This window comes from Phascolarctos cinereus, unplaced genomic scaffold (genome assembly GCF_003287225.1).
Source record: "Phascolarctos cinereus isolate Bilbo 61053 unplaced genomic scaffold, phaCin_HiC Scaffold_5;HRSCAF=322, whole genome shotgun sequence".
Taxonomy (NCBI): Eukaryota; Metazoa; Chordata; class Mammalia; order Diprotodontia; family Phascolarctidae; genus Phascolarctos; species Phascolarctos cinereus.
In genome coordinates this window covers 49,190,712-49,216,820 of record NW_027555958.1, presented here as the reverse complement: position 1 = coordinate 49,216,820, position 26,109 = coordinate 49,190,712, and the positions used below count along the sequence as shown (strand labels likewise).

The 26,109-nt window shown below is 36.0% G+C and overlaps 1 protein-coding gene across 5 annotated transcripts in view; it reads right to left on the bottom strand.

Moving 5' to 3' along the window:
* The window catches only part of GDAP2 (ganglioside induced differentiation associated protein 2), a 72,594-nt gene that overhangs the window by 44,645 nt on the left and 1,840 nt on the right, over positions 1–26,109 (bottom strand). For 2 of the 5 annotated variants that reach the window (XM_021002987.2, XM_021002954.2), the window contains exons 2-9: positions 25,521–25,661; positions 22,380–22,616; positions 21,502–21,641; positions 19,797–19,950; positions 19,263–19,351; positions 6,271–6,347; positions 5,476–5,635; positions 4,865–5,021 (exon numbers count right to left, since the gene is read on the bottom strand). In XM_021002987.2, the coding sequence (XP_020858646.1) occupies positions 4,865–5,021; positions 5,476–5,635; positions 6,271–6,347; positions 19,263–19,351; positions 19,797–19,950; positions 21,502–21,641; positions 22,380–22,558 (956 nt within the window). In that variant the 5' untranslated portion in view covers positions 22,559–22,616; positions 25,521–25,661. The remainder of the gene's footprint in view (positions 1–4,864; positions 5,022–5,475; positions 5,636–6,270; positions 6,348–19,262; positions 19,352–19,796; positions 19,951–21,501; positions 21,642–22,379; positions 22,617–25,520; positions 25,662–26,109) is intronic. The other 3 variants (XM_021002964.2, XM_021002981.2, XM_021002972.2) reach the window with 3 other exon arrangements.

Sequence of the window (26,109 nt, the reverse complement as noted above, 5' to 3'; positions counted from 1 at the left end):
GATGAGAGAGACAGAGAGCCTGAGTGCTTCATGTGATGTCAAGCAAACAAGGAAGGCATCTAGCATACTGGGTGTACCTTCTATGAGGAATTTATGGGAGGGAACAGACAATAGCTGTATGGAATAGACCGGCCCCGAGGGACTTGCTACACTTACAATGCTGAAAGCAATATTTATATCGATGAGGTCACGGATCCAAATGTCTATGACTATGCACATGTTAAATTATTGCATGATTATCCCAAGAAAGTCTTTAGAGTCTTCCCCTAAAACTGTCTTTCTACACACTCCTGTACAAAGAAGTGTTAATAATTTACATTAGAGTTCAAAATCTGAAAAGGTAATTTCATTATTTTCTTTGAGATGTATATTCTGAGAACATGATCAAAAAATACATTTTTGTATTAACTGCCTCGGGTTCATCTGTAACAATGTGTATCACCAGGAAACATCGTAGAAATTACCATTTATTTTCTGGATTTTATAAAACATTTAGCATATCAAGAGTGTTAATCCATAAAGGAGTTACTCAGATAAAAGCATATTCTCAGGAGATCCTAAAGAAAATAACACCTATTTGTCCCAAACTGATTTAGTTGAAGCCCCTTCAGAAACAAGTCTATGATCCAGATCCCAAGAACTACATTCTACGCTTTTATTTTAAAACATCAAAATGACTTAGGTTTGACCGAGATTTATAAGATGCTTCAACAGATCCACGGTGCTTGAAAAACGTGCCACCTAATAGCACTGGACCTTTGGTAAGTCACTTAACCTCTCTCAGCCTCAGTTTCTTTATCTGTAAAATTTAGATAGACTGGCTCTCTCTCAAGGGCCCTACCAGCTTTAGATATAGAAGTCTATGTCCTTGGTAAGAGTACTCCCTCTACTTCTATAGTTAACATCTTTTTGTAAGGCAGGCAGGCAGTCAGTCAACTGATCAGCATTTATTAAGTGCCTACTACGCGCCAACTGTTGAAGATACAAAAAAAGCCACAAAAAACCAAAGCAAAACAAAAATAGTCCCTCATCTCAAGGAGCTCACTTACTGAGTTAGAGATTCCTCCAGGAACTGCTTAATGAGTTACAAACCTTCCTCTGATTCTTTTGATATTTCGTGGATACTCAAGGCCATCTGCTTTACTAGTCATACATCCTTGTCACTTCTTGCTAGTAAGTCAACAGTGGTAAAATTCTACATGCTGCTTACGCTCAGGATGTGTCTGTTAGCTTTTGGGACGCTTGCAATTGAAACTTCATTGTGATTTTGGTGGTCCATAATTTGTTGTAATAGAATATTACCAGGAGAATAGTGTAGTCAGAAGCATTAGCTTTTGGGGTAGCAAGCACTTTAGGACCATTAATGTCCTTTGTTACTGCCTTAGTGGGATACTACTATTCAATTCTGGGCCCACGTTGAATTTAATCTCCACTTATCTGTACAAGATGTAGGTGCTGATGTAATGGAATACTTACTGTTCCATAAGAAATGATGAGCAGGCAGACTTCAGAAAAACCTGGAAAGACTTGCATGAACTGATGCTGAGTGAAGTGAGCAGAACCAAGAGAACATTGTATACAGTAACAGCCATACTGTGTGAGACCTAGCTCTTCTCAGCAATGAAGGATCTAAGACAACTTCAAAAGACTCATGACGGAAAATGCTATCCATATCCAGAGAAAGAACTATGGAGTCTGAATGCAGATCAAAGCATACTATTTGCTCTCTTTTTGTTGTTTTTTTCTTTCTCATGGTTTTTCTCTTTGGTTCTAATTTTTCTTTACAACATGACTAATGTGGAAATACGTTCAATATGATTGTATATGTATGGCCTATATCAGATTGCATGCTGTCTTGGGGAGGCGGAAAGGAAGGAGGGTGAGAAAACTTAAAACTCAAAATCTTATAAAAGTGAATGTTGAAAACCAAAAACAAATAAATTTTTAAAAAATGATGTAGGTGCTGATACTCTATGGTCACCTTTAATCTAACAGCATGTCATAATCTAGGCCATATTTATTTTTTACCCACTTTATTTTTTCTGGGTAACCAGGCTCATTTATTGAGTAACTGTGGAGGTAAATGAGAAGGATCTGGTTTGATGCAATCATCAAGATGTCATGGTCAAGGCAGTACTCCCCTTCATTCAATGTAGGTCGCTCCCTTCATTCAATGTAGGTCGCTCCCTTCCTCCGGCAGTAATTTATTCCCTCTATCACTCAAAAAACTTAAGACAACTACTTAAAACATGAAACAATAAGGAATGCCTCTATTATCTTAACCTGGGAAAGTAAAGATTCTTGAGACTTTTGGGACCCAGCATCAAAAACAGCACATACTAAGTGCTGACGTGGGCTTTGTACACAACTCACAAGCCCAGCTCTTCCGGTAAGCAGGGCCTGGTGGGGGCTTTCTACATCCTCTTGTCTGTCTATGGTAACTTCCTGGTGAGGTCACCTTTTCTTCTCCAAGAAGTTGTTGTGAAAAATCATCTCCTGCTAGGCAACAAGCTCCCTGACTTAGATGCCTTGAACTCTCAGGGTCACAAAAGAGCTGCTAAGATGCAGTGGATAGAGAGCTGGGCCTGGAGGCAGGAAGGACTGAGTTCAGATCTAGCATCAGACACTTACCAGTTGTGTGACTCTGGGCAAGTCACTTAACCTCTGTCTAACTCAGTTTCTTCAACTGTAAAATGGAGATGACAAAAGCACCCACCTCCCAGGGTTGTTGGGAGGATCAAATGAGATATTTATAAAGCGTTTAACATACTGTCTGGCAACATAGTAGATGCTATATGTGTTACTTATTATTATTATTATTACTACCACCACCTGGGATAAGGGAAAGAAAAGCAGAAGAGGCAGTCAGTCAGGGACTCCTGGTTCAGTCTCATGTTCATCTAGGCAAGCACACATTCTCTCTCCCACGTGTGCAGTCACCAGTGGTGCCAGGAGTGAAGGGAGACAGATCCCTTTTCATCTCCTCTCTGTTGGACATATAAGGCAAAGTCTGGCTCTCAGGCCCAAATAACATACTTCAAAAAGAAAAGGGGAAAGTTAGAACCTCTCTTTCATTTTGTTTTTGTATAAGATGGTTTCCATGATGATGCTGCATGTTATTAGTGAATACGTCTCTGTTTGATACCCTATTTGATAACAAACAAAGTCATTTCCATGACTGCATCTCTTACAATGCACAATGTAATCTTGTATGATCATATATGCACAGAAGGCATGTTGTTTGAGAATGGCTTTTAAGGTTGTGTAACGCTTTCTCCAGTTGTATAATTTCTTGTAATCAACCACAGAACAATGGGATCTTATATTCTTTACAGAGATCCATATTGAAGATTTGATCTGCTATAGAAAATTATTTGTGAATGCCTTGCTTTTCCTATTTCATCTTTCCAAACATTAAAGCACTATATTAATACTATTATTCATCAAGTAAACACCTTTTCTTAAAGACTGAATAAAGGTGTAGGTTAGTAAGCGTAGATGTGTTTTTGGTAACTCTTTTGGGAAAATAACAACTCACATTTATATAACACTTCAATATTTGCAAAGCCTTTTACTTGAAAAACCTGTGAAGTAGTTGCAAGTATTCTAATCATTTTACAAATAAGGAAGCTGAGGTTGATTTGTCATCAACATATAACTGATTCGATTCAAATCCTCAAGTCTCCTGGGGAAAGTTGAGAACTCTTTCCACTATGCAATGCTGCTAGGTAAGATCCACTTGAGAGAAAGAAATGAAGGAACACTCCTCTACTTTTCAGCTTACTGGGGGATCAGGGAGAATGAAAGAAGAGAAGTGCTTAAATAAGAAATCTATAAGGAAAAAGAATGTGAAAAGAAAGAAAAGGATCCAGACCAATTTCAGGAGTCTGTAGGGTAGAAAAACACAACACAAAGAAGGAGAAAAGACCACTGGATGTTTGAAGGTTATAAAAGGGTTGGCCTGGACCCTTTGAGGAAGAAATAATTTCTCATGGTGTTCAGGGATGGTAAGGAGGATGAACAGATTCAACACGGAGAGAAGACACATGGTATGGGGCACAGGAGGAAGATATATGATCATTGGTGTTTTCCTGCTGAGAGATAGCACAAAAGCCATATGTTGCCCTGATAACATACATACTGTCTTCCCAGAGTGTTTAAAGGGGATGTGACAGAGCTTCCAGAAATTTGTCAAATATAATCTCACTCCCCTTCCCAAAATACCTATTTCTGGTGACTCACTGAAGGGATAAAGTATTCCTCCAAAAGGAATTTAGAAAACATTTTTTATGGATTATGAAGCTTCGAGCATAAAATGAAGCCTAAAGGTCATGGCGTGCCTTTAGCATTAGCTCTGCTGCTGACTGCAGGTACGGGCTTCGGAAGAGGAAGTCAGGTATCAAAATTAATAGCTAGTTAAGAAGATGGTGTCAGAGAACAGCATTCAGGTTGCTGGGCCAAAAACTAAAAGACAGGAATGAAGGACTCTTGGTCAGGAATAATGCATTTAACAAAGATCAGGAAAAGTACTTTTCTACTGTGTGGAGAAAGTAATTTTGTATGCTCTACATTGGATGAAGAGGATTCGCAGATTCTGTCAGAAGAGAGGATAACTAATATTTGGGCTTCCTTCTCACCCTAACTCACTTCCTAACCTCTTACAATTCGGCTTTCATCCCTACCACTCCAATGAAACTGAGCTCTTCTAGGTTACCAAAAATCCTGGCCTCTCTGCAGTGTCTGACAGAATTCACTGCCCATTTTCTTTCTCACTAACAGCAAATCTAAACAAGAACGAGCAATATGGGTATATGTCTTTGGGATTCCCCCCTCCCCCAATTCACATAGGGCACATTAGGCTTACTTTCTCTGATGCTGTTTCTGCAGAGCAGCCTCTGAGAGCTGTCCCTGAAGGATCAGTCGTCTCTGCTTGTCAACATCTCCCTCCATTCGAGCAAAAGCGTGAGACCCAATGAAGGAGAGATCAGTGCCCAAGCCCTCATCTTCCTCTTCTAGGTTGTCTGTAACAGCAATGTTTGCATTGATAAAATGATCGGGACAGAAACAAGGCTAAAAGCAAAGAAGGACTTTTTCAAACCAGTATACCTGTGTGATAAAATATATTTTTAAAGCTCTGACCCAATTATGGAGCCAAAGTTATTTGTACTGAGAATTTTAATTTAAAAAGAATGCAAAATTGACAATTTGCTCCTTAATATAGCTCTGAGGCATATGGTAATCCTATTTAATATAGCTTCCAGATGACAACAATCATGCAATCTGTTCGTGACACCGGTCTAAGTCACAAAGATAGATATAATGAAGAAGTACGAATTTTCTGTTGGGTACAAAGCTTACTGTGACACTATAAGTCAGCCTCTCAGAGGTGAAAGAAGTCTTTCTGATTCAATTCTAGTTCTTCATTGATTCATAGATAACAGATGTTCCCAAGGTAGAGCTAAGCGTTCAACTCACCGTCCAGAGCACCTGGTTTTTCGCTTATCCTGATCTGTCGCTCTGGTACTACTGGTTCCCCTTCAGCATTTCCAATATCTGCAGGAAGGTAGGGTAAAGACTGGCCTTCTTCCTTTAATGACCTTGGAAAATATAAAGGAAGTAGCTTTCTGTAGGTGGCCTGTGAACAGGAAGGAAAGTAGTTTGTGAAAATAAGTAATTTCTTCAAAGCAGACATGGGCAATGTTTTCATTCACTATGTCTAGCCAATTAAGGTGGAAAGTAGTGGGGAAGACTAACACACATAAGCATATTCATGAGTCCGCACATTAACATATGTACATATTTTGTGTGCGTGTGTACTGTGTATGAATATTTATTTCTATTTGTATCTATAAATTCTATAGCAGGGACCTGAAACAAACTGATCATGAAGTAAAAGTGATAATTAGTTATGCTAATCTGCTGAACTTTGAACTGATCCAAAATCAAATACTAATTTTTTTAATTTAATTCTGAATGATACTATAATTAAATTAAAAAAAAGTAATAAACCAGTTCAAACTGAAAGTGAACTGATTCATTTTCTAAAAGCATTGAGCTAAAATGTCAAAATGTTACCCAGTCAGAATTTCATTCAGTTTCAATAGGTGTTTTGTAGTCCTATTCAGTGGGCAAAAGTAAGTGTTAAATATTAAGACATTCAGGATGCATCTCTTTCAGTACTCCAAATTCATTTTAATAAGACAAACACAATCACAAGACAATTGCTTATTTCTTAAGAGTTCTGACCACATGATATAATTAGTAAAATACCTCTTCAAGCTCAGAGACAGCAAATACTACTTTTTCAATGGTCTCCCCATGAATTTCTAGGAATCTTCTCACTGTGCCTATGGGAAAGAATTAGAAAGACTATACTAAGCAAGAAACCATAATGTGGAAAGAGAAGTCAACCCTAAAAAAGGTTATAGTCTGTTATACAGTTTATATATATACTTATATTCCACACATGGCTTAATCATGGGCCTCCCCTAAAGAGAAGAATTCTGGAGCTACCAAAAATGCTCAGGGTCAACTGCAGGAGTTCCTGCTTATCCAATTAGTGGTATTCCTAAAGAACTCAACAATCAGGGGGGTGGCCCAAAACTCTGAGTGTTGTTTTAAGCTATTAAAGCTTCATGAAGAATGAAACTAAAGGTCTTTGTGAGTAGCAAATGATAAAATTTCTTTTTAAAAAAACTATAAAGGGAAAATGGTGGTAAAAATATATTACAGTATAAAATTGCATTAACACTTTTGGGACATCCTACAGAGCACTGTCCACTGTACTTCACACACTCCCCCCTTAATATCGTCTCTACATCAATCAAACCAGACTGTCACTTGTTCTCTGTCCACACAAATCTCTTTCCTTTGTGCCTCTGCACAAGCGGCCACTTGTGACTAGCATGAATTCCCTGCTTACTTCTCTGCCTCACAGAATCCAATTTTTTTCAGAGGACAGGTAAGTTGCCATAACTCATGTGAGCTCTTTCCTGACACGCCTTCATACTTACACCCACACCTCTGCTTCCAGCTGTTAAGACTTCTTTTCTCCTTAAAATTACTTCCTATAATTTAAAGATAATTTTCACTTATGTGCTGGTACATATTGTACCCCGCAGGTACAAAGAAAGCTCCTTGAAGGCAGGGACTCTATTGTTTTTCTCTTTGTATCATGAGCACCCAGCATAGTGCTTATATATTGTAGGGACCTAAAAAAAATGTTTTTGGAGGAGGAAGCGCCGAGATGGTGGAGTAAAGGCAGGGACTTGCCTGAGCTTTCCCAAATTTCCCTACAAACGCTTTTAAAATAGCACCTCCAAACAAATCCTGGAGCAGTGAGAAGCAACAAAAGGATGGGGCAAAACAATTTTCCAGTCCAAGACAACTTATAAGGTCTGAAGGAGAGGTCCGTCTCACTGGGGTGAGAGTGGAGTGCAGTCCAGTGTAGGCCATGCCCCAGCAAGCCAGCAGTAGGCCTTAGCGGTGACTACACTGGGGGATCTCTTAGCCCACAGATGGTAAGAGTTTCAGACAACTGGTCAGAAGGAGATTACAGGGGTCCCTTTGCTGGCACTGGGGGCAAGACTCTGCTGCAATGCCCATATGTGGTTCTGGGTTGCAGTCTCTGGGTGGAGAGGAGTACTAGCAGGAATAGGGACCCTGTTCACAGTCTCAGGAGGTAAAAGAGTGTCTGTGGTCACTCACAGACCAGTGGACAGGCCAGGAGAGCAGTGACCACACTGCTCCTTAGATCCTACCACCTTGGAAGAACTGAGAACTCACTGACCCCCAGAACTAACCCTGAAAACAGCAGCACAAAAAACCTGGAGTTTGGGGTAATCTCCTCCCCCCAACCTGAGTACAGCCCAATTTTAATGTAAAATTACAAGTCAAGAAATAAGCTGGAAAAATGAGCAAACAATAGCAACAAAAAAAGAACCTGACCATAGAAAGTTGCTGTGGCAACAGAGAAGATCAAAACAAAAAATTAGAAGAAGACAACGATGTCAAAGCAACTACATACAAAGCTTCAAAGAAAAAATGTAAACTGGTCTCAGGCCTAGAAAGAATTACTGGAAGAGCTCAAAAAGGATTTTAAAAATCAAATAAGCAAGGCAGAGGAAAAAATTGGGAAAGGAAATAAGAGTAATGCAAGAAAATCATGAAAAAAGAGTCAACAGCTTGGTAAAATTTGATAAACCCAAAGACTCCAGCTTCTGGGATAAGAACTCACTATTTGACAAAAACTGCTGGGAAAACTGGAAAAGAGTATGGCAGAAACTAGGCACAGACCAACATCTTTCACCATATGCTAAAATAAAGCCAAAACAGATACACAATTTAGATGTAAAGGCTGATATTATAAGCAAACTGGGAGAGCAATGAATAGTTTACCTGTCAGATTTAGAATTTATTACCAAACAAGAGACAGAGAACATTACGAAATGCAAAATGGGTAATTTTGATTACATTAAGTTGGAAAGTTTTTGCACAAACAAAGGCAATGCAACCAAGATTAGGAGGGAAGCAGAAAAATGGGAAAGAATTTTTACAACCAGTGTCTCTGATAAGGACCTCATTTCTAAAATACATAGAGAACTGGGTCAAATTTATAAGAATACAAGTCATTCCCCAATTGATAAATGGTCAAAGGACATGAACAAGCAGTTTTTAGATGAAGAAATTAAAGCCATCTATAGTCACATGAAAACATGCTCTAAATCACTATTGATTAGAGAAATGCAAATCAAAACAACTCTGTGGTACCACATCACACCTATCAGATTGGCCAACATGACAAAACAGGAAAATGATAAATGCTGGAGAAGATGTAGGAAAATTCAAACATTAATGCATTGTTGGTGGAGTTGTGAACTGATCCAACCATTCTGGAAAACAATTTGGAACTATGCCCAAAGGGCTATAAAATTGTGCATATCCTTTGACCCAGTAATAGCACTTCTAGGACTGTATCCCAAAGGGATCATAAAAATGGGAAAAGGACCAAAAAATATTTATAGCAGCTCTTTCTGTGGTGGCAAAGAATTGGAAATTGAGAGGATGCCCATCAATTGGGGAATGGCTGAACAAATTGTGGCATATGAATGTAATGGAATACTATTGTGCTATAAGAAATGATAAGCAAGCAGACTTCAGAAAAACCTGGAAAGACTTGTATGGACTGATGCTGAGTGAAGTGAGCAGAACCAGGAGAACACCATACACAGTAACAGCCACGTTCTGCAATGACTAACATTGATGTTAACCGTTCTCAGCAATGCAAGGATCTAAGACATTTCCAAAGGTCTCCTGATGGAAAATGCTATCCACATCCAAAGAAAGAACTATGGAGTTTGAATGCAGATCGAAGCATGCTATTTGCTCTTTTTTTTCTTCTGTTTCATTTGTTTCTGCTTTCTTGTGGTTCCTCCTATTGGTTATAACTCTTCTTTACATAACATGACTAATGTGAAAATATGTTTAATGGGAATGTATATGCAGAGCCTATATCAGATTGCATGCCATCTTGGAGAAGGAGGGGAGAAGGGAGGGGAAGATAATTTAAAACTCAAAAGCTTATGGAAATGAATGTTGAAAAAAATTTTTTAAAAAAGTAGAATTGGCTAAATGAAAGGAGAGGTGCAAAAGCTCACTGAAGAAAAGAATTCATTAAAAATTAGAATGGGACAAGTGGAAGCTAATAACTCCATGAGACATCAAGAAATAATATAACAAACTCTAAAGAATTAAAAAATAGAAGAAAATGTAAACTACCTCATTTAAAAAAAAGATTGAAAAAGACTGGAAAAAAGATTGAAGAGAAATAATTTAAGAATTATTAGAGTACTGGAAAGCCACGATCAAAAAAAAAAGTATAAAGGTTGTCTTTCAAGAAATTATCAAGGAAAACTGCCCTGATATCCTAAAAACAGAAGGTAAAACAGAAATTAAAAGAATCCACTCATCACCTAGTGAAAAAGATCACAAAATGAAAAGTCCCAGGAATATTATAGCCAAATTCCAGTGCTTCCAGGTCAAGGAGAAAATATTGCAAGCAGCCACAAAGAAACAATTCAAATACTGTGAAACTACAATCAGTATAACACAAAATTTAGCAGCTTCTCCGTTAAAGGATCAGAAGGCTTGGAATATGATATTCCGGAGAGCAAAGGAACTAAAATTACAACCAAAAATCACATACACAACAAAACTCAGTATAATATTTTTGGGGGGGGGGAATGGATAGTTAATGAAATAGAATCCTTTGAAGTATTCTTGATGAAAAGATCAGAGCTGAATAGAAAATATGACTTTCAAATAAAGACTTAAGAAAAGCATAAAAAGGTAAACAGGAAAGAGAACTCATAAGAGATTCAATAAGGTTAAACTGTTTACATTGCTACATGGGAAGATGATACTTGTAACTCCTATGAGCTTTCTCATTATTAGGGCAATTAGAAGGAGTATAACAGACACAGGGCATGGGTGTGAGACGACTATGATGGGATAATATCCAAAAACAAATAAATAAAGGGATGAGAAAGAGGGCTGCATTGAGAGAAGGGGTCAAAGAACAAATCATAGAAACAATCAGTAATTTCATTAAACAGAGTGACACCAATGAGACAACATACCAAAATTTATAGGATGCAATCAAAGCAGTACTATGTGGAAATTTTATATCTCGAAATGCTTACATCAATAAAACTGAGAAAGAACAGATTAATGAAGTGGACATGAAACTGAAAAAAAAAATTTTAAATATCCATTTAAACAATGAATTGGAAATCCTGAAAAATTAAAGGAGAGATTAATAAAATTGAAAATAAGAAAACCATTGAACTAATAAAACTAGGAGATGGTTTTATGGGAAAAAAAACCAGATAAAACCATTGATTAATTTGATTTGGGGAAAAAAAAAGCAAAGAAAGAAGAAAACCAAATTACCAGTATCAAAAATGAAAGAGGTGAGTTTACCACCAATGAAGATGAAATTAAAGCAATTATTAAGAATTACTTTGTCCAATTACAGGCTAATAAGTCTGACAATCTAAGTGAAATGGATGAATATTTACAAAAATATAAATTTCCCAGATTAACAGAAGAGGAAATAGAATACTTAAATAACCCTATCTTAAAAAAAGAAATTGAACAAGCCAACAATTAGATCCCTAAGAGTCTCCAGGACCAAATACATTCACAAGTGAATTCTACCAAACATTTAAAGAACAATTAATTCCACTACTACATAAACTATTTAGAAAAACAGGCAAATGAGTCCTATCAAATTCCTTTTATGACACAAATATAGCGCTGATGCCTATAAGAGAAAGAGCAAAAAACAGATTAAAACTACAGACCAATTTCCCTAATGAATATTGATGCAAAAATTAAAAAAAAAATACTAGCAAGGAGAGATTACAGCAATATATAACAAAGGTCATTATACAACCAAGATCATAACACTATATTTTATACAACAGGAATGCAGGGCTGGTTCAATATTAGAAAAACTATCAGCATAACTGGGAGCAGCTAGGAGCCACTGTGAATAAATAGAGTGTTGGGTCTGGAGTCAGCAACACTAATCTTCATAAGTTAGATCTGGCCTTACACATTTACTAGCTGTGTGACTTCGGGTAAGTCACTTAACTTTGTCTGCCTCGGTTTCATCATCTATTAAATGAGATGGCAAAGGAAATGGTAAACTACTGCAGTATCTTTGCCAAAAAAACCCAAATGAGGTCACTAAGAGTAGGCATGACTGAACAACAAAAGCAGTGCAAATGACTACATCAATAACAAAACAAAAATCATGATTATCTCAATAGATAGAGAAAAAGCTTTGACAGAAAACAACGCTCATTCCTATTAAGAACACTAGAGAGAGCACAGTAATAAATGGAGCTTTCATTAAAAGATAAGTAGGATCTGTCTAAAACCATCAGCAAGCACACGTAATAGGGATAAGCTAGAAAACTTCCCAATAAGACCAAGGGCAAAAGTAGAGGAGAAGCAAGGATTCACATTATCACTACTATTATTCAATACCATACTAGAAATGCTAGCTATAGAAATAAGAGAAGAAAAAAAATTGAAGGAATTAGAATAGGCAATATGGAAACAAAACTACCACTCAGCAGACGATGTGATGTTAAACTTGGAGAATCCTAGAGAACCAAATAAAAAATTAACAGAAATAATTAACATTAGCAAAATCGAAGGATATAAAATAAGCCCACATAAATCATCAGCATTTCTATAATATTACCAACAAAGTCCAGCAGCAAGAGATAAAAAGAAAATTTACATTTAAAATAACTGCAGACAATATAAAATACTTGGGAGTCTACCTACCAAGACAAATCAAGGAATTATGAGAACATAATTACTAAATACTTTTCACACAAATACAGACAGATCTAAACAATTGGAAAAATATTAATTGTTCAAGGGTAGGCCAAGCCAATATAATAAAAATGACAATTCTACCTAAATTAATTTACTTATTAGTACCGTACCAAAGTATCAAAAATTATTTTATAGAACTACAAAGAAATCATAACAAACTTCATCTTGAAGAACAAAAACTCAAGAATATCAAGGGAGTTAATGAAATAACAAATGTGAAGGAAGGTGGTCTAGCTATATAGATTTCAAATTGTATTATAAAGCAGCAATCATCAAAACAATCTGGTACTGGCTAAGAAATAGAGTGGTGGATCAGTGGAATAGATCAGGTACACAATAAATGATACACAACAGTAAATGACCACAGTAATCTACAGTTTGATAAACCCAAAGATTGAAGCTCTAGGGACAAGAACTATTTGAAAAAAACTGCTGTGAAAACTGGAAAGCGCTTTGGCAGAAACTTGGTATAGACCAATTTTTCACACTGTATACCAAGATAAGGTCAAAATGGCTACATGATTTAGACATAAAAGATGATACCCTAAGCAAATTAGGGGACCAGGGGAAATTTTACCTGTTAGATCTATGGATCAGGGAAGAATTTATAACAAAACAAGAGATAAGAGGGTATAAAACGGATAATTTTGACTACATTAAATTAAAAAGATCTTACACAGATGAAACCAATGCAGCCAAGATTAGAAGGAAAGCAGAAAACTGGGGAGAAATGTTTACCACGTTTCTTCTAGAAATGCTTCATTTCTCAACTATGTGTAGAAGTAAGATTTATAAGAATGCAAGTCATTCCCCAATTAATAAATGACCAAGAGATATGAACAAGCAGTTTTCAGAAGAAGAAATCAAAGCTATCAATAGTCATATGAAAAATGCTCTAAATCACTACTGATTAGAGAAATGCAAATTAAACAACTCTGAGGTACCACTTCAGACCTATCAAATTGGCTAATATGATAGAAAAGGAAAATGACAAACGTTGGAGGGGATGTGGGAAAATTGGGACACTAATGCAGTGTTGGTGGAGCTGTGAACTGATCCAACCATTTTGAAAAACAATTTGGAACTATGCTCAAAAGGCTTTATAAAACTGTGCATAGCCTTTGAACCAGCTACTTTGACCCAGGACACACTACTAGATCTGTGTCCCAAAGAGATTAAAAAAAAAAAAAAGGAACAGGACCTATATGTACAAAAATATTTACAGCAACCTTTGTGGTGGCAAAGAACTGGAAATTAAAGGGATGTCCATTGATTGGGAAATGGTTGAACAAACTGTGCTACAGGATTGTAAGGGAGTACTATTACGCTATAAGAAATGACAAGCAGGATGCCTTCAGAAGGAAATACCTAGAAAGATTTATATGAAATAATGAAAAGTAAAGTGTGCAGAATCAGAAGAACACTGTACACAGTAACAGTAATACTGTATGATGATCAGGTGTGAATGACTTAGCTATTCTTAGCAATACAAAGATCCAAGACAATTCTGAAAGACTTGATGAAAAATGCTATCCTACCTCCAGAAAAATAACTGATGGAGTATGAATGAAGACTGAAGCATACTTTAACTTTATTTTCTAGATTTTGTTATTATTATTTTGGTCTGTTTTCTTTCATAACAAGACTAATATGAAAATGTTTTACATGATGACTACATATGTATAATCTACGTCAAAATGTTCACCTTCTCAATGGGAGGGGTGGGAGGAGGGAAGGGAAAGAGACAATTTGCTGCTCAAAATTAAAAAAAAGTTAAAAAATTATTTTTGCATGTAATTGAAAAAAATACCATATTTTAAAAAAAAATTTAAAACGTTTCTTGAATTTCCTTCCAAAGGGATCTTCCCCTATTCAATATCCAGCCAATGGTTCACAATTTTCTTTAAAAGTCTTTGTATTCTCAGAGTATCTACAATAATGATAATCTATCAGTCTAAATAATCCAGAATTATTTTGGGTTTTATTCTACTTTCCCTTTCTTTATAAAAAAAAATGACAGGAATTTTATCATTTGGTAATCGCAAAGAACTAGATTGATTCTTCATAGAGCACAGCCCTTTTTGCAGTAAATAACTACAGTAGATTTTCACCATGGGAGAGGAATTACAAAACATGAATTATAAATTAAAATGTTCTTCCTTGACAGACTTATTTTCAGCAAACTTAAAGATGGAGAAGGGATGAAGATAGGAGAGCCACAAAAAACTTTTAGGCATATTTTGGGTTTTTGGGGGCATCTTTAAGAAACTTAAACTTCTCTTCTACCTTTTTTTTTCTTGCTTTGTTTTGACCAAGCAATAGGAGTTAAGTGACTTACCCAGGGTCACACAGCTAGTAAATGTCAAGTGTATGAGGCTGGATTTGAATTTAGGTCCTCTCCTAAATCCAGGGCTGGTGCTCTATCCACTGAGCCACCTAGTTGCCCCCCTTCTATCTTTCTTGAAGTCTGAACTCCAAGCTGTTTTCTGCATTTAGTAAATTTCCATTCAAGTTCATTTAATTAAACAAATCTTTATCAGGGGCCTACACTGGAAGATATTCAAAGTTTAGATAAGATATGGTCGTTGGAACTCATGGAGTCTAGAGTGTAACAGTGGAATATCACACACACATACACAGACACACAAACACACACACACACACACACACAATCTAAGATAATGCACAAACACATTTGAGACATACAAAAGAACAGCCATGAGATGTCCAAGTTGAAAAAGTTAGCAATGGAGGAGAAGGTCCAGAAAACTTCAAGGAGGAACAAGTACTTGAGTTAGGCTTTAAAGGATGAGTAGAAATTCAATGGCAGAAGCAGCTAGATGGCTCAGTGGACACAGCTTTGGACCTGGAGTCAAGAAGCTCTGAGTTCAAATGTGAACTCAGACACTTACTAGCTGTGTGACTCTGGGCAAGTCACTTAACTTCTGAGAAGGAAATGGGAAACCATTCCAGTATCTCTGCCCCCAAAAAAACCGTGGACAGTATTGGCCTGTTATGGCCCATGGGGTCATGAAGAGACAAGATAGAACAACAACAACAAGGAATTCAACAGCCTCTCCACCATGGCCTTTTCCTCAGCTCTGCCCCTGGGTCCTCTTCAGTTCTTTTCAGGGTTCACCCCAAACACTACTTTCTACATTAGGCTTTTTATGATCTCTGCCATTGTTAGTGACCTTCCCCACCTCCAGATTACTTTAAAAAAATTCCTTTTTTTAATTAAGAATTTCACAAACACCAGCAAATATGAGCATTTCCATATAGAAAGAAAATAAAGATTGTACATGAACCATGAATCTGCTTATTTTTTTAGAGCATATATTAAATTTAACACAGTAGTACTAACACTGTCTAGTTTGTCTGTGTCCCTTTCTAAACTTCCTTCTGTTTTCTTCTGGGAATTTTAAAAATGTTCAATTGATAATCTTTTCATTCTTTTTTGCATTACTCCCCCTCCTCCTCCCCCCAATCCACTACATTCTCCTACAAAGAATCAAAGCCCAACCTTACTACAGGTATGGACAAACAAAACAAACTGACAAATTGGTTATGTCTCACTCCATACCTACAGCCCATCACCTCTCTTCCAAGGTGGTGGGAGTCATGCTTCACATGAGTCTTCTGGAATCATAACTGGTCACTGTTTTTATCAGAATTCTTTAGAATTTCAAAGTTGTTTTTCTTTACAATACTGTAGTTCTTGTATAAACTGTTCTCTTGGTTCTGCTCACTTTATTCTATATCACTTCAGATAAGTCTTCAGAGATTTATCTGAATCCATCCTTTTTATCATTGCTTATGGGGCAATAATATCCCATTATGAATACGTGATAATTTGTTGATAATTCCCCACTTGACAGATTGTGCAAACTTTGCTTCCAGTTTTTTGCAACAATAAAAAGGTGCTGCTATAAATACTTTTGTTTATATGGGTTCTTTCCTCCTAATTTGTGACATCTTTAGGGACATATGCCTAGTAGAAATATTAGTAGGTCAAAAGGAATGTCTCACTTGATGACTTTTTGGGTTAAGTTCCAAACTGTTTTTCAGAATGATTGAATCCACTCACTTCCCAAAATGGCTGAATCCAACAGGGCATTAATGTGCCTGTCCTCCCACAATCCTTTACAGAACTGTCATTTTCCTTTTTTTGTCAAGTCAACAAGCATTATTAAGCATTTAATGCCAGACACTATGATAAATGTTGGAGATATAAAGACAGGTTAAAAAAAATTCATTTTTGAAAATCTGATGGGTGTGAGGTAGGAACTGGTTTGTTTTAATTTGTATTTTTTAAAAATTATCAGTGACTTTGGAGCATTTTTTTAATAAGGCTGTTACCTTGCATTTCTTTCTTTTTATGAGGAATGCTTGTTCATATCCTTTTACTATTTATATAATGGGGAATGGCTCTTATTCTTATATCTTTAACTCCTATATATCTTATGTATCAGTCCAATATCAGAGAAATTTTCTGCAAATATTTCTCCGAGCTAAACAATTCCCTTTTAATTCCAATTGCACTTTGCTGTATAAAATTTTTAAAAATTTTATGTAACCAAAATTGTCCATTTTATCTCCTGTTATCCTCTCCACCCGTTGCTTGGTTAAGAACACTTTCCTTATCCATAACTGTGAAAGGTACCTCCATCCCAGCTCCTCTATTTTAGCTTATCATTTGACATTTTATGTTTATACATTTGGAGCTTATTTAGTTGTATGGTTTGGGGTATTGGTCTAAACCTTATTTCTGCCAAGCTGGTTTTCATTTTTCCCAAAGTTTGCTGTGAATGGTGAGACAATGCCCTAGGAGCTCGATCCACTCTGGTTTACTGAATACTACGCAACTACATTCGATTGCTTCTAGGTCTTGTGTATCTTGTGTTTCACTGATCAACCTTTGTATTTTTTAATCAATACCAATTAATTTTGATGACTATAGCTTCGTCATATAGTTCGAGATCTAGTATTGCTAGACCCACCCTGTTTTCCATTTTTTGATTTCTCTTGAGATTCTTGACCCTTCTTTCCTACAGATAAATTCTGTTTATATTTAGTCTAGTTCACTAAAGCAATTCACTGGTGGTGTAGTACAGCAATGAATAAGCAAATCTATTTTTAGATACTGACATTTTTATGCTATTGACATGGCTCAGCTATGCACAATCAATATCCCTCCAATTATTTGGGTCTGTCTTTATTTTTGTAGAGTATATTGTAGTTGCATTCATATAATTCCTGTGTAGACATACTCAAAGTTTCACATATCCTAGTTATTTAGAATGGAATTTCCCTTTTTTTTTCTTTCTACTGAGTTTTATTGGTAATATAAAGTCTGATGGTTTATGTGGATTTATCTTATATCTTACCACTTTACTGAAGTTGTTTCGTTATTGATATGAAATCTCTACAGTTCTCTAAGTATCATATTATTTGCAAAAGTTGTTTATTCTTGGCCAACGTTTAGTCCCTTAATTTATTTTTCTCATTTTTTGTTGTAAGGAGCATTTCTACTAATATATCAAAAAAAGTAGGGACAATGGCATTCTAGTCTTACCCCTGATGTTATTAGAAAGACCTCTAGAATTACTCCATTACATATAATTCTAGTTCTTAGAATTTACAAAGACGTTGTTTACCATATTAAGAAAAAGTCCATTATTCTCATTCAGTAACTGCCAGAGAGCTATTATATCTATATCTTTGAAAATTCTACTGAGATCCTTAACATTTAAAAACAATTTCAGTTATATTTGTTGAGGTCTAAAGGGGGTATATTGAGATCTTAACCTATTATAATTTTGCTGTTTATTTCCTATAATTCAATTAACTTTTCCACTAAGTAGTTACATGCTTTACCATTCAGTTTCCATATATTAAGTATTGATATTATTTATCTATGGAGGCTTTAATAATGTAATTTTATTGCTTGTCTTTTAACCATACTCTGTATCTTCTCTTACCGTACTGGAGATTATGACTGCCAGTCCTGCTTTTCTAAACTTCCTTGAGGCAAAATTAATTGTTTCAACTCAATTTTAATTCTGTGAATTTTTATGTTTTAGGTATGTTTCTTATAAACAACACTGTTGTATTCTGTTTTCTAATCCATTCTGCTACTTTCCCTCTAGTCTATGGATGAAAATACCATTCACGTTCACGTTATGACTGATAATTGTGCTTTCTCTTTATCATATTCTCTCATATTTTTTCCTCAATTTAATGCCTCCAGTTCACCCTACTTTTTTTAAAAGAAGTTGGTAGAAGTAAAGGAATAGGGTCAAGATCAATAGTTTATAATTGAAGTCCTTCCCTCTTTAATTCCCTGGTTTCCTTTCAATCTCAGCTAAAGTCCCGCCTTTTGCAAGAAGCCTTTCCTAGTACAATCTTGTTTGCACTTTGTCTCCCCATTTAGACTCGAGCTCCTTGTGAGGAGGGACTGTTTTCGATGTTCTTTGTATCCCCAGGGCTTAGTACACTGCCTAGCACATACTAGGAGCTTAATGAAGGCTTGCTGGCTGAATATCTGATTAGCTCGATAGCTTTGGTCATGCTACTTTTTTGGCATCTTAATCTTCTCATCTGTAAACCTGGTAATAATGTCATGCTACCATTAATACATTTAAAATATGTATAAGCCACCATTAATACACTTAAAATATGTATAAGCCATAAAAAGACAGATGAAAATGCATATAAAATATTACTTATGCTGTTATTAAATATACTCAATTAATTTGCACAGAAGCTTAAACTCTGTATATTATAAATATTTTTGGTTAAGCTTATTCCATCAAAAACTGGATACAGCACCATCCACCCTGACTTACGGAGTGCTATGTGGGTGGCATCCTCTAAAGGATATCCTCTTTTTGCAGAATTGATGACACAAAATCCTACAGAGGACACTGCCTGCTCCCTGTAGACAAGAAAAAACAAAAACTGAGTCACAAATATTATACTTCAAAATTCAGCACCATCTTTAAAATTTGACTCAGCCACCCGCGCAACATGGGGAAAAATGATGTACTGATAAAATTAACTTGCACTGTCTGTTTTATACATTTACTGAACACTAAGTTAAAATTCTAATAGTAAAGCAAAGGTTTTATGTCATTGCCCAACATTTTCCTATTTATGTTGAACTTTTCAAATTCCCTACCTCTCAAATTTTTTAGAAGAGAATTCAACCACTATAGTAGAATCCTTTTGAATTATCTAATTGCTTTGGCATTTGCCTCTTAGCCAACATTTAGTCCCTCAATTTATTTTTCTCATTTTTTGATAATACATCACTGAGCTGCATATACATAAAAGTGGAACCTCTAAGAGAGAAAGCTCTATATCTAGAAACACAGACTTACGTTGCCAACTGCAGTACATTTCTGTAGCAGCTATACAGGGAGCTTTCAGCTGCTGTGCGATAGCGGCTCTTGTATTTAGGTCCCACTGTGTGAATGATGAAACGGGCAGCCAGATTGAATCCTTTTGTAAGCTTTGCTTCCCCTGTTCGGCAACCTAATTGACCAAGGCAGTATAAACAAAGCAAAAAAGCATTACCAAGCAGAAGGGAAATTAAGTCCTTGGCTATGATGTCTCTTCATCACCAAAATCTAAAATACCAATGGGTCTCTAGTCATGGCTGAGATATAAGGCTGGGCTTAAATGTTTGGCAGTGGCAAAACGACCACTCCTTCCCTTCTACAGTCACTAAAAGTCTGGAGAAACTACAGCAATTACAATAGCTAGTAAGCATACTGTGATTCTGGTTCTCAGAATTCTGACTACTATTCCTAACCCCATTTCCCCCATTCTCTACAGGGCATTTATTGCTGTCAATGTTGTTTTCCTAGTTTTGCTTACTTCACTGCATCAGTTCATACAGGAGCTCCTAAGTTTCTCTGAATTGTTCATATTGATCATTTGTTTTAGAGCAATAACATCCACTGCTTCAATGTGTTGAACTGTTTCACAATCAATAAGAACTTGCTGCTTTGCTTCCAATGCTTTGCTATGCCCCCCACGTCCCATCAAAAAGTGTTGCTTTAAGTATCTCAATATGTATATGACACCTGTCCATATCTTTGATCTCCCAGGGTATATGCCCAGTTGTGGTTTTCATTGGGTCATAGAATACGTACAGTTAACGACTTTTCTAGTAGAATTTAAAATTATTTTTCAGAATACTTGGACTAATTCACAGCTGTACCCACAGTACATGAGAATTGACTGTCTTCTCATGGCTCCTCCTGACCATTTTTTGCCTTTTGTCACCTTTACCAGCTTGCTACATGAAGCAAAAGCTCAGAGTTTTTCTTTTTATTTAATTAAGAGACCGAGAACTCACTCAATGGAGGGTGGTTCTCCATTCACCACAGGACTTCTCTTACCTCGGTGTCTCTGCCCAGGCCCTCCTCTAAGTCTCTAAGGCTCTTTCTCATCCTAGGCTTGAGTGTCACCTCCAACACAAGGTTCGTTCTCCACCCACCTGCCCCCACCAACTATCAGACTTCTCTTCTCGTCACTTCCTTTCTTCAGAAATTACTTGTATTTTTCTGAGTACAAGTTGTTCCCCCAGTAGAATGTAAGGACCTAGAGGACAGAGACCATGACATTCTCATCTTTGCAGTCCCAGTCAAGCATTGTACCTTGCACACAGCAAGCATTTAAGAAAGTCTCATTGAAATGAGTGCAATATTATACTATTAACTTACATTGAGCTTGCAGACCTTAGATTTTTTTTCAAAGAAGCTGCTATGTGGCCCTGTTCCCTGATAATGAACTTGTAAAGTTGATTCAGTGAATCCAAGGGTAACACACTTTACATTTATTTCCATGAAAATACATCTCATAATATCTGAACCAATGCACTAGTTTGTTGAAAATCTTTTTGAATCTTAATATCATCATCTAGTTTATTAGCTATTTCTCCCAGTCTGATGCCAACTGAAAAGTTAATAAACATGTCTTAGGGTCACCTTTTTAGAGGTCATTTAGTTCAACACCTTCATTTTATGACTGAATAATGTTCTCTAACAATCGAGAAAGCCGAAAAAAACATTGATTTACCTTTGAGCTTCTGGAGTTCTTCTTTCAAGTCAGGCCCTGCAAGCATAAAGATGCTTTCTGACACTGGATTCTTATCAGTGAGACTTTCATTGCTGGTATTGACTATAGCTGTACAGTTCAGTAAAGCTACATCTCCTTTCCTAAGGAAACAGAAGACATTCAAAGCAGTTTACAAATTAGCCTGGAAAGCTGAGTAAGTGCTGCTTTTCATCTTTCCTTATAAACAGTGAGTTTCTTATTCCATCAAATTTTCCTTCTCAAACTTCAGTACTTGTTAAAAGAAATAATCATATAAAACGGTTTATAAGGGGCAGTTAGGTGGCACAGTGGATAGAGCACCAGTCCTGGACCCAGGAGGACCTGAGTTCAACTCCGGCCTCAGAAACTCACTAGCTGTGTGACCCTAGGCAAATCACTTAAACCAGGACTGCCTCCAAAAAATAAAATAAAATGGTTTACAACACATGTACAATCATGTTCTCCCTTAATTTGTTTGTTGTCTTTTGTGTATTTGAATATTTGGACTTTATGAAGGAAGATAATGTAAAATGTATTAACTGGTCAAGGGAGAAACATACTTTATCTTCTTCGGATCATACCTTGGTTATTTTAAAAGACAGAGTAAAGAATAACTATTTTGGAAAACTATGTAGAAATGACAAAATTTAATTGTTGAAACATATATAAACTCTTTTTTTTGCTTCTGAAATATCTATTTTTCTTGCAATATGTATCTGTAGATATACCTATATAATTTATTATTTATCTATCTATTTTACCTTTCTATTCAGAGTTGAATCTTGTTCATTTAAGCTGGGTTTAATATCAAAGAATTATGAGAATTGCTACTCCTGATCCCTTGTATTAATTAAACTTACCAAAGAATCACTTTTCCACTGAGCTCTTTACTGAAGGGAAAAGGTGATCTAATGACTTCGTCCTGGAATTTTTCAGTCAGAGTTTCTGAGGAATCTACTCCATCTGCTTCATACCATTCAAACCAGCTGGGCAGAGTATCAATATCCACAAACTGGGAAGGAGCACCCAAAGGATCCATGGTATGAAACTTGGCTCTAACTTCTTAGCAATTTAGTTTTTAATGGAACTCCTATAAGCTTGAAAGACACACACACACAAAAACTTTCAGAAAGTACTTTAGATAGAGAAAGAATACTGCAGTGTAAAATATCTCAATAGCAAGTTAGTTTTAATTATTTAAATATCATATAAATGAAAAATTAAAAAAAAAACAATAAAAGTATGGCCACCTCCAATCAATAACAACAGAAATAAAATGTGCTTTCATTTTCATAGCTTTTCATTGGTACTTAAAAATCACAATATAATCCCAAAGAAAAGATATGTGCTATAAATATGATCTTTTTTTCTGGGCTCTTTACTCCTGATTCCCTTTCCTTTTTCTCTTTCTTCTATCTTAGATTGGACACATCATCTCCTGGGAAACTAAATTTGGGCTGGCAAATTCTAGCTCTAGCTAGTGGCCTAAACTTCTTGAGAAACTGAGGGAGAAAGTTGAGTAGGAAAACAAAAAATGCCCCTTAATTATCAGAGTGAATTTCTCCCTAGTGCCCTCCTTCCCAAACTAACCTGTATTTAACTTTGTTTTTATTTGCTTGATATTTATGCTGCTTACACACACACACACACACACACACACACACACACGCCTCTCTCATTAGATTGTGAGCTTCTTGAGGGCAGGAAATGTCTTCTGCTTTTTTTTTTTCTTTTTGGTATCCTCATCATGTAACATACTGCCTGGCAGGCACAAAGTAGGTGCTTAATAAATATTTATTAACTGAGTGAAACATTGAAACCTTTACTAAAAGGGCAGAGGTTTGTAAAGTAAGGTTATCTATTGTTACAATATTGACAAAATAAACTTAGAAAATGCTAGCTATAGTACTAAGAAAAAAAATAAGGAAGAAGCATAGGTAAAGAAGCAGCAAAATTACCCCTATTTGTGGATTTTTGTGACACTTTTCTCTTTGCCCTCTCCTACCTGTCTGACTGTGCTTTGTTAATCTACTTTGCTGGATCATCATGCTTATCACATCCACAAAATATTCTTTATAGAAATAAACTGAAACTCAAACATTACCCAAGGAATATTAATTGTGCATAGCTGGGCCACATAAATATCATAAAAATGAAAACAGTACCTAAATCAATTTACTTACTTGGTACCATACTAAATTACCAAAACATTACTTTAAAAAACTAGACAAAAATAAGATTCATCTAGAGGAACAAAAGGTCTAGAATTTTAAGAAAAAAGCAGGAAGCAAGAAGACCTATCAGTACTAGATCTAAAACTATATGACTAAGCCCTAATCATCAAAACTAATTTGTATTAGTTAAAAAATATAACACAGTTCAATCCAATTAGGTATAGATGACTCAGAAGCAATTTAAAATAGTAGCAGAATGTTTAAGTCTAAAGAATCAAATGACTGAGGTAACAACTCACTATTTCACAAATAATTCTAGGAAAAATGGAAAACAGCCTTGGAGAAATCAGATTTACAATAGAAACCTTAGGTCAACATCTTGATCCATACATCATAAGAAACTCCAAATGAAAATAAAATGTCATATCATAAACAAAATGAGGAGCAGGGGAGGAGATAGTTATAAGGAGAGGGAAAAGACTCTTGCTGAAACAAGTAACAGAGAGGATTATGGGAAATAAAAAACACAATTTTGAATACGTAAAACTGAAAACAGCTAAATGTAGAAGGAAAACTCCTGACTAAAGAAAAAAAAAATCTTTGCAGCAAGTTTTTCTGACACAAGTCTGATTTTCAAGATACATACGGGAATTGATCCAAATACAGAAAACAAGAGCCATTCTCCAATAAACAAATGATCAACGTATATGAACATATAAAAAAGAAAGCTATGAGCAATCATTAATAATAAAAAGAGGTGTTACTTTACAACATCAGATTGCTGAAGAACAAAGGAAAATGATAATTGTTGGAGGACACTTAGGAGGATAGAACACCAATACACTTTTGGTGGCCCTGTGAACAGGTCCAACCATTCTGGAAAGCAATTTGGAACTGTGTCTCCAAAGTCATTAAACTGTGCACACCTTGTGACCCATCAAGTACAAAAATATTCATCAGACTACTTTTTTATTGTAGTAAAGAACTAGAAATCAAAGGGCTACCCATAAATTAAAGAACAGCTGAACAAATTATTTTATACACATCTAATAGAATATTATTCTACCATAAAAAATGATGAAAGGGGTAAATTCAGAGAAGCCTGAGAGGACCTGAATGGGGAGATGGGGGTGGCAGGGAGAAAAGTATCAAGATGACCATGAAGAAGGGTGTAGTGATAGTGATGCTCCCAAAAAAAGGAAGAAAAGAGGATCAGCGAAGCACTGAAAGAAAATACACTGAAGTCTGGGGAAGTTCAGAAGGTACCATACCAAGGAGTAAGAGAGTTTTGAGCAAGCCATGCTGAATGGAATATATGGGGTTTTTTTGTACCCCTCCCGCACTTAGAAAAAAAGCCTTATGTAATAAGATTTAGGGTTTTATTTACAACCTTTTTTCTGCCATTTCCGTATACAAAAATGTTCATGTGTATTGGCGTTTGTCGAGTTTAGAATAAAAAAATTAAATTAAAAAAGAAAGCACTTGGGTAAAGAACAATGGAGGTAGAAACTAAAGTACAACTGTCATTAGAAGATACTACAGATTACGGGGGGGATAGGAAGAATGACTATATGAGGAGTTAAGGTAATAGAGAACTAGGAACAGAGGCATCAAAAGATAGTGGTGATGGTGAATTCACCTATTCAGCTATTTACTGGAGCCCTCTCTGTAAATAACAGATTGGCTGATACTATTAGACTTACATCCTTAATGGTCTAAAATATGATTTACAGATAAGCAGCTGAGGCCCAGGGAGATAAATTGACTTGCTTGTCTAAAGTCACACAGGTAGTAAATATCAAAAGCACTTAAGTCTTAGAGAGCTACCTGAGAGTACTAGTTTTGCTGTTCGTAGTCTGGAAGGAGTTACCACACCACCGAATCTTGACATTGATACATCTGCACCGGTACAGCTCAATTTTCTTCAACATTTAATAAGCACTTATGTACAAGCCACAGTGCTAGTTGCTGTAGAGTACAAAGATTAAAATAGAAAAATAAGCGTCTTTAACAAGTCTGCAAGTTAATAGAGGAAATAAATGTACACAGATACAAAGAAGAATACGATAAGCACAAAAAGGAGATTAACCTTATAAAAGCCTTAAAAAAAGCTAGGGGAGGTAGCCATTGCCTAGATTACTGAAATAGCCTTCTAATTGGTTTCCCTGCCTCAATTCCCTCCTCAACAGAGCTGACAAAATAATTTCCCTAAAGTATATATCCAACCACATCGCTTTTTTCCTCCCTCTCCACCTCCTGTACTTGATAAACTTCTGTTCGAAATTTAAAGCTCTTCAAACCTGGTCTTCCTAAAAATGAGAAAATAGTTATAAAGTACTCTGCAAACCTTAGAATGCCATATAAATATTAGCTATTGTTATTACTCTTATGATTACTTTACTCCACTCCATTCACT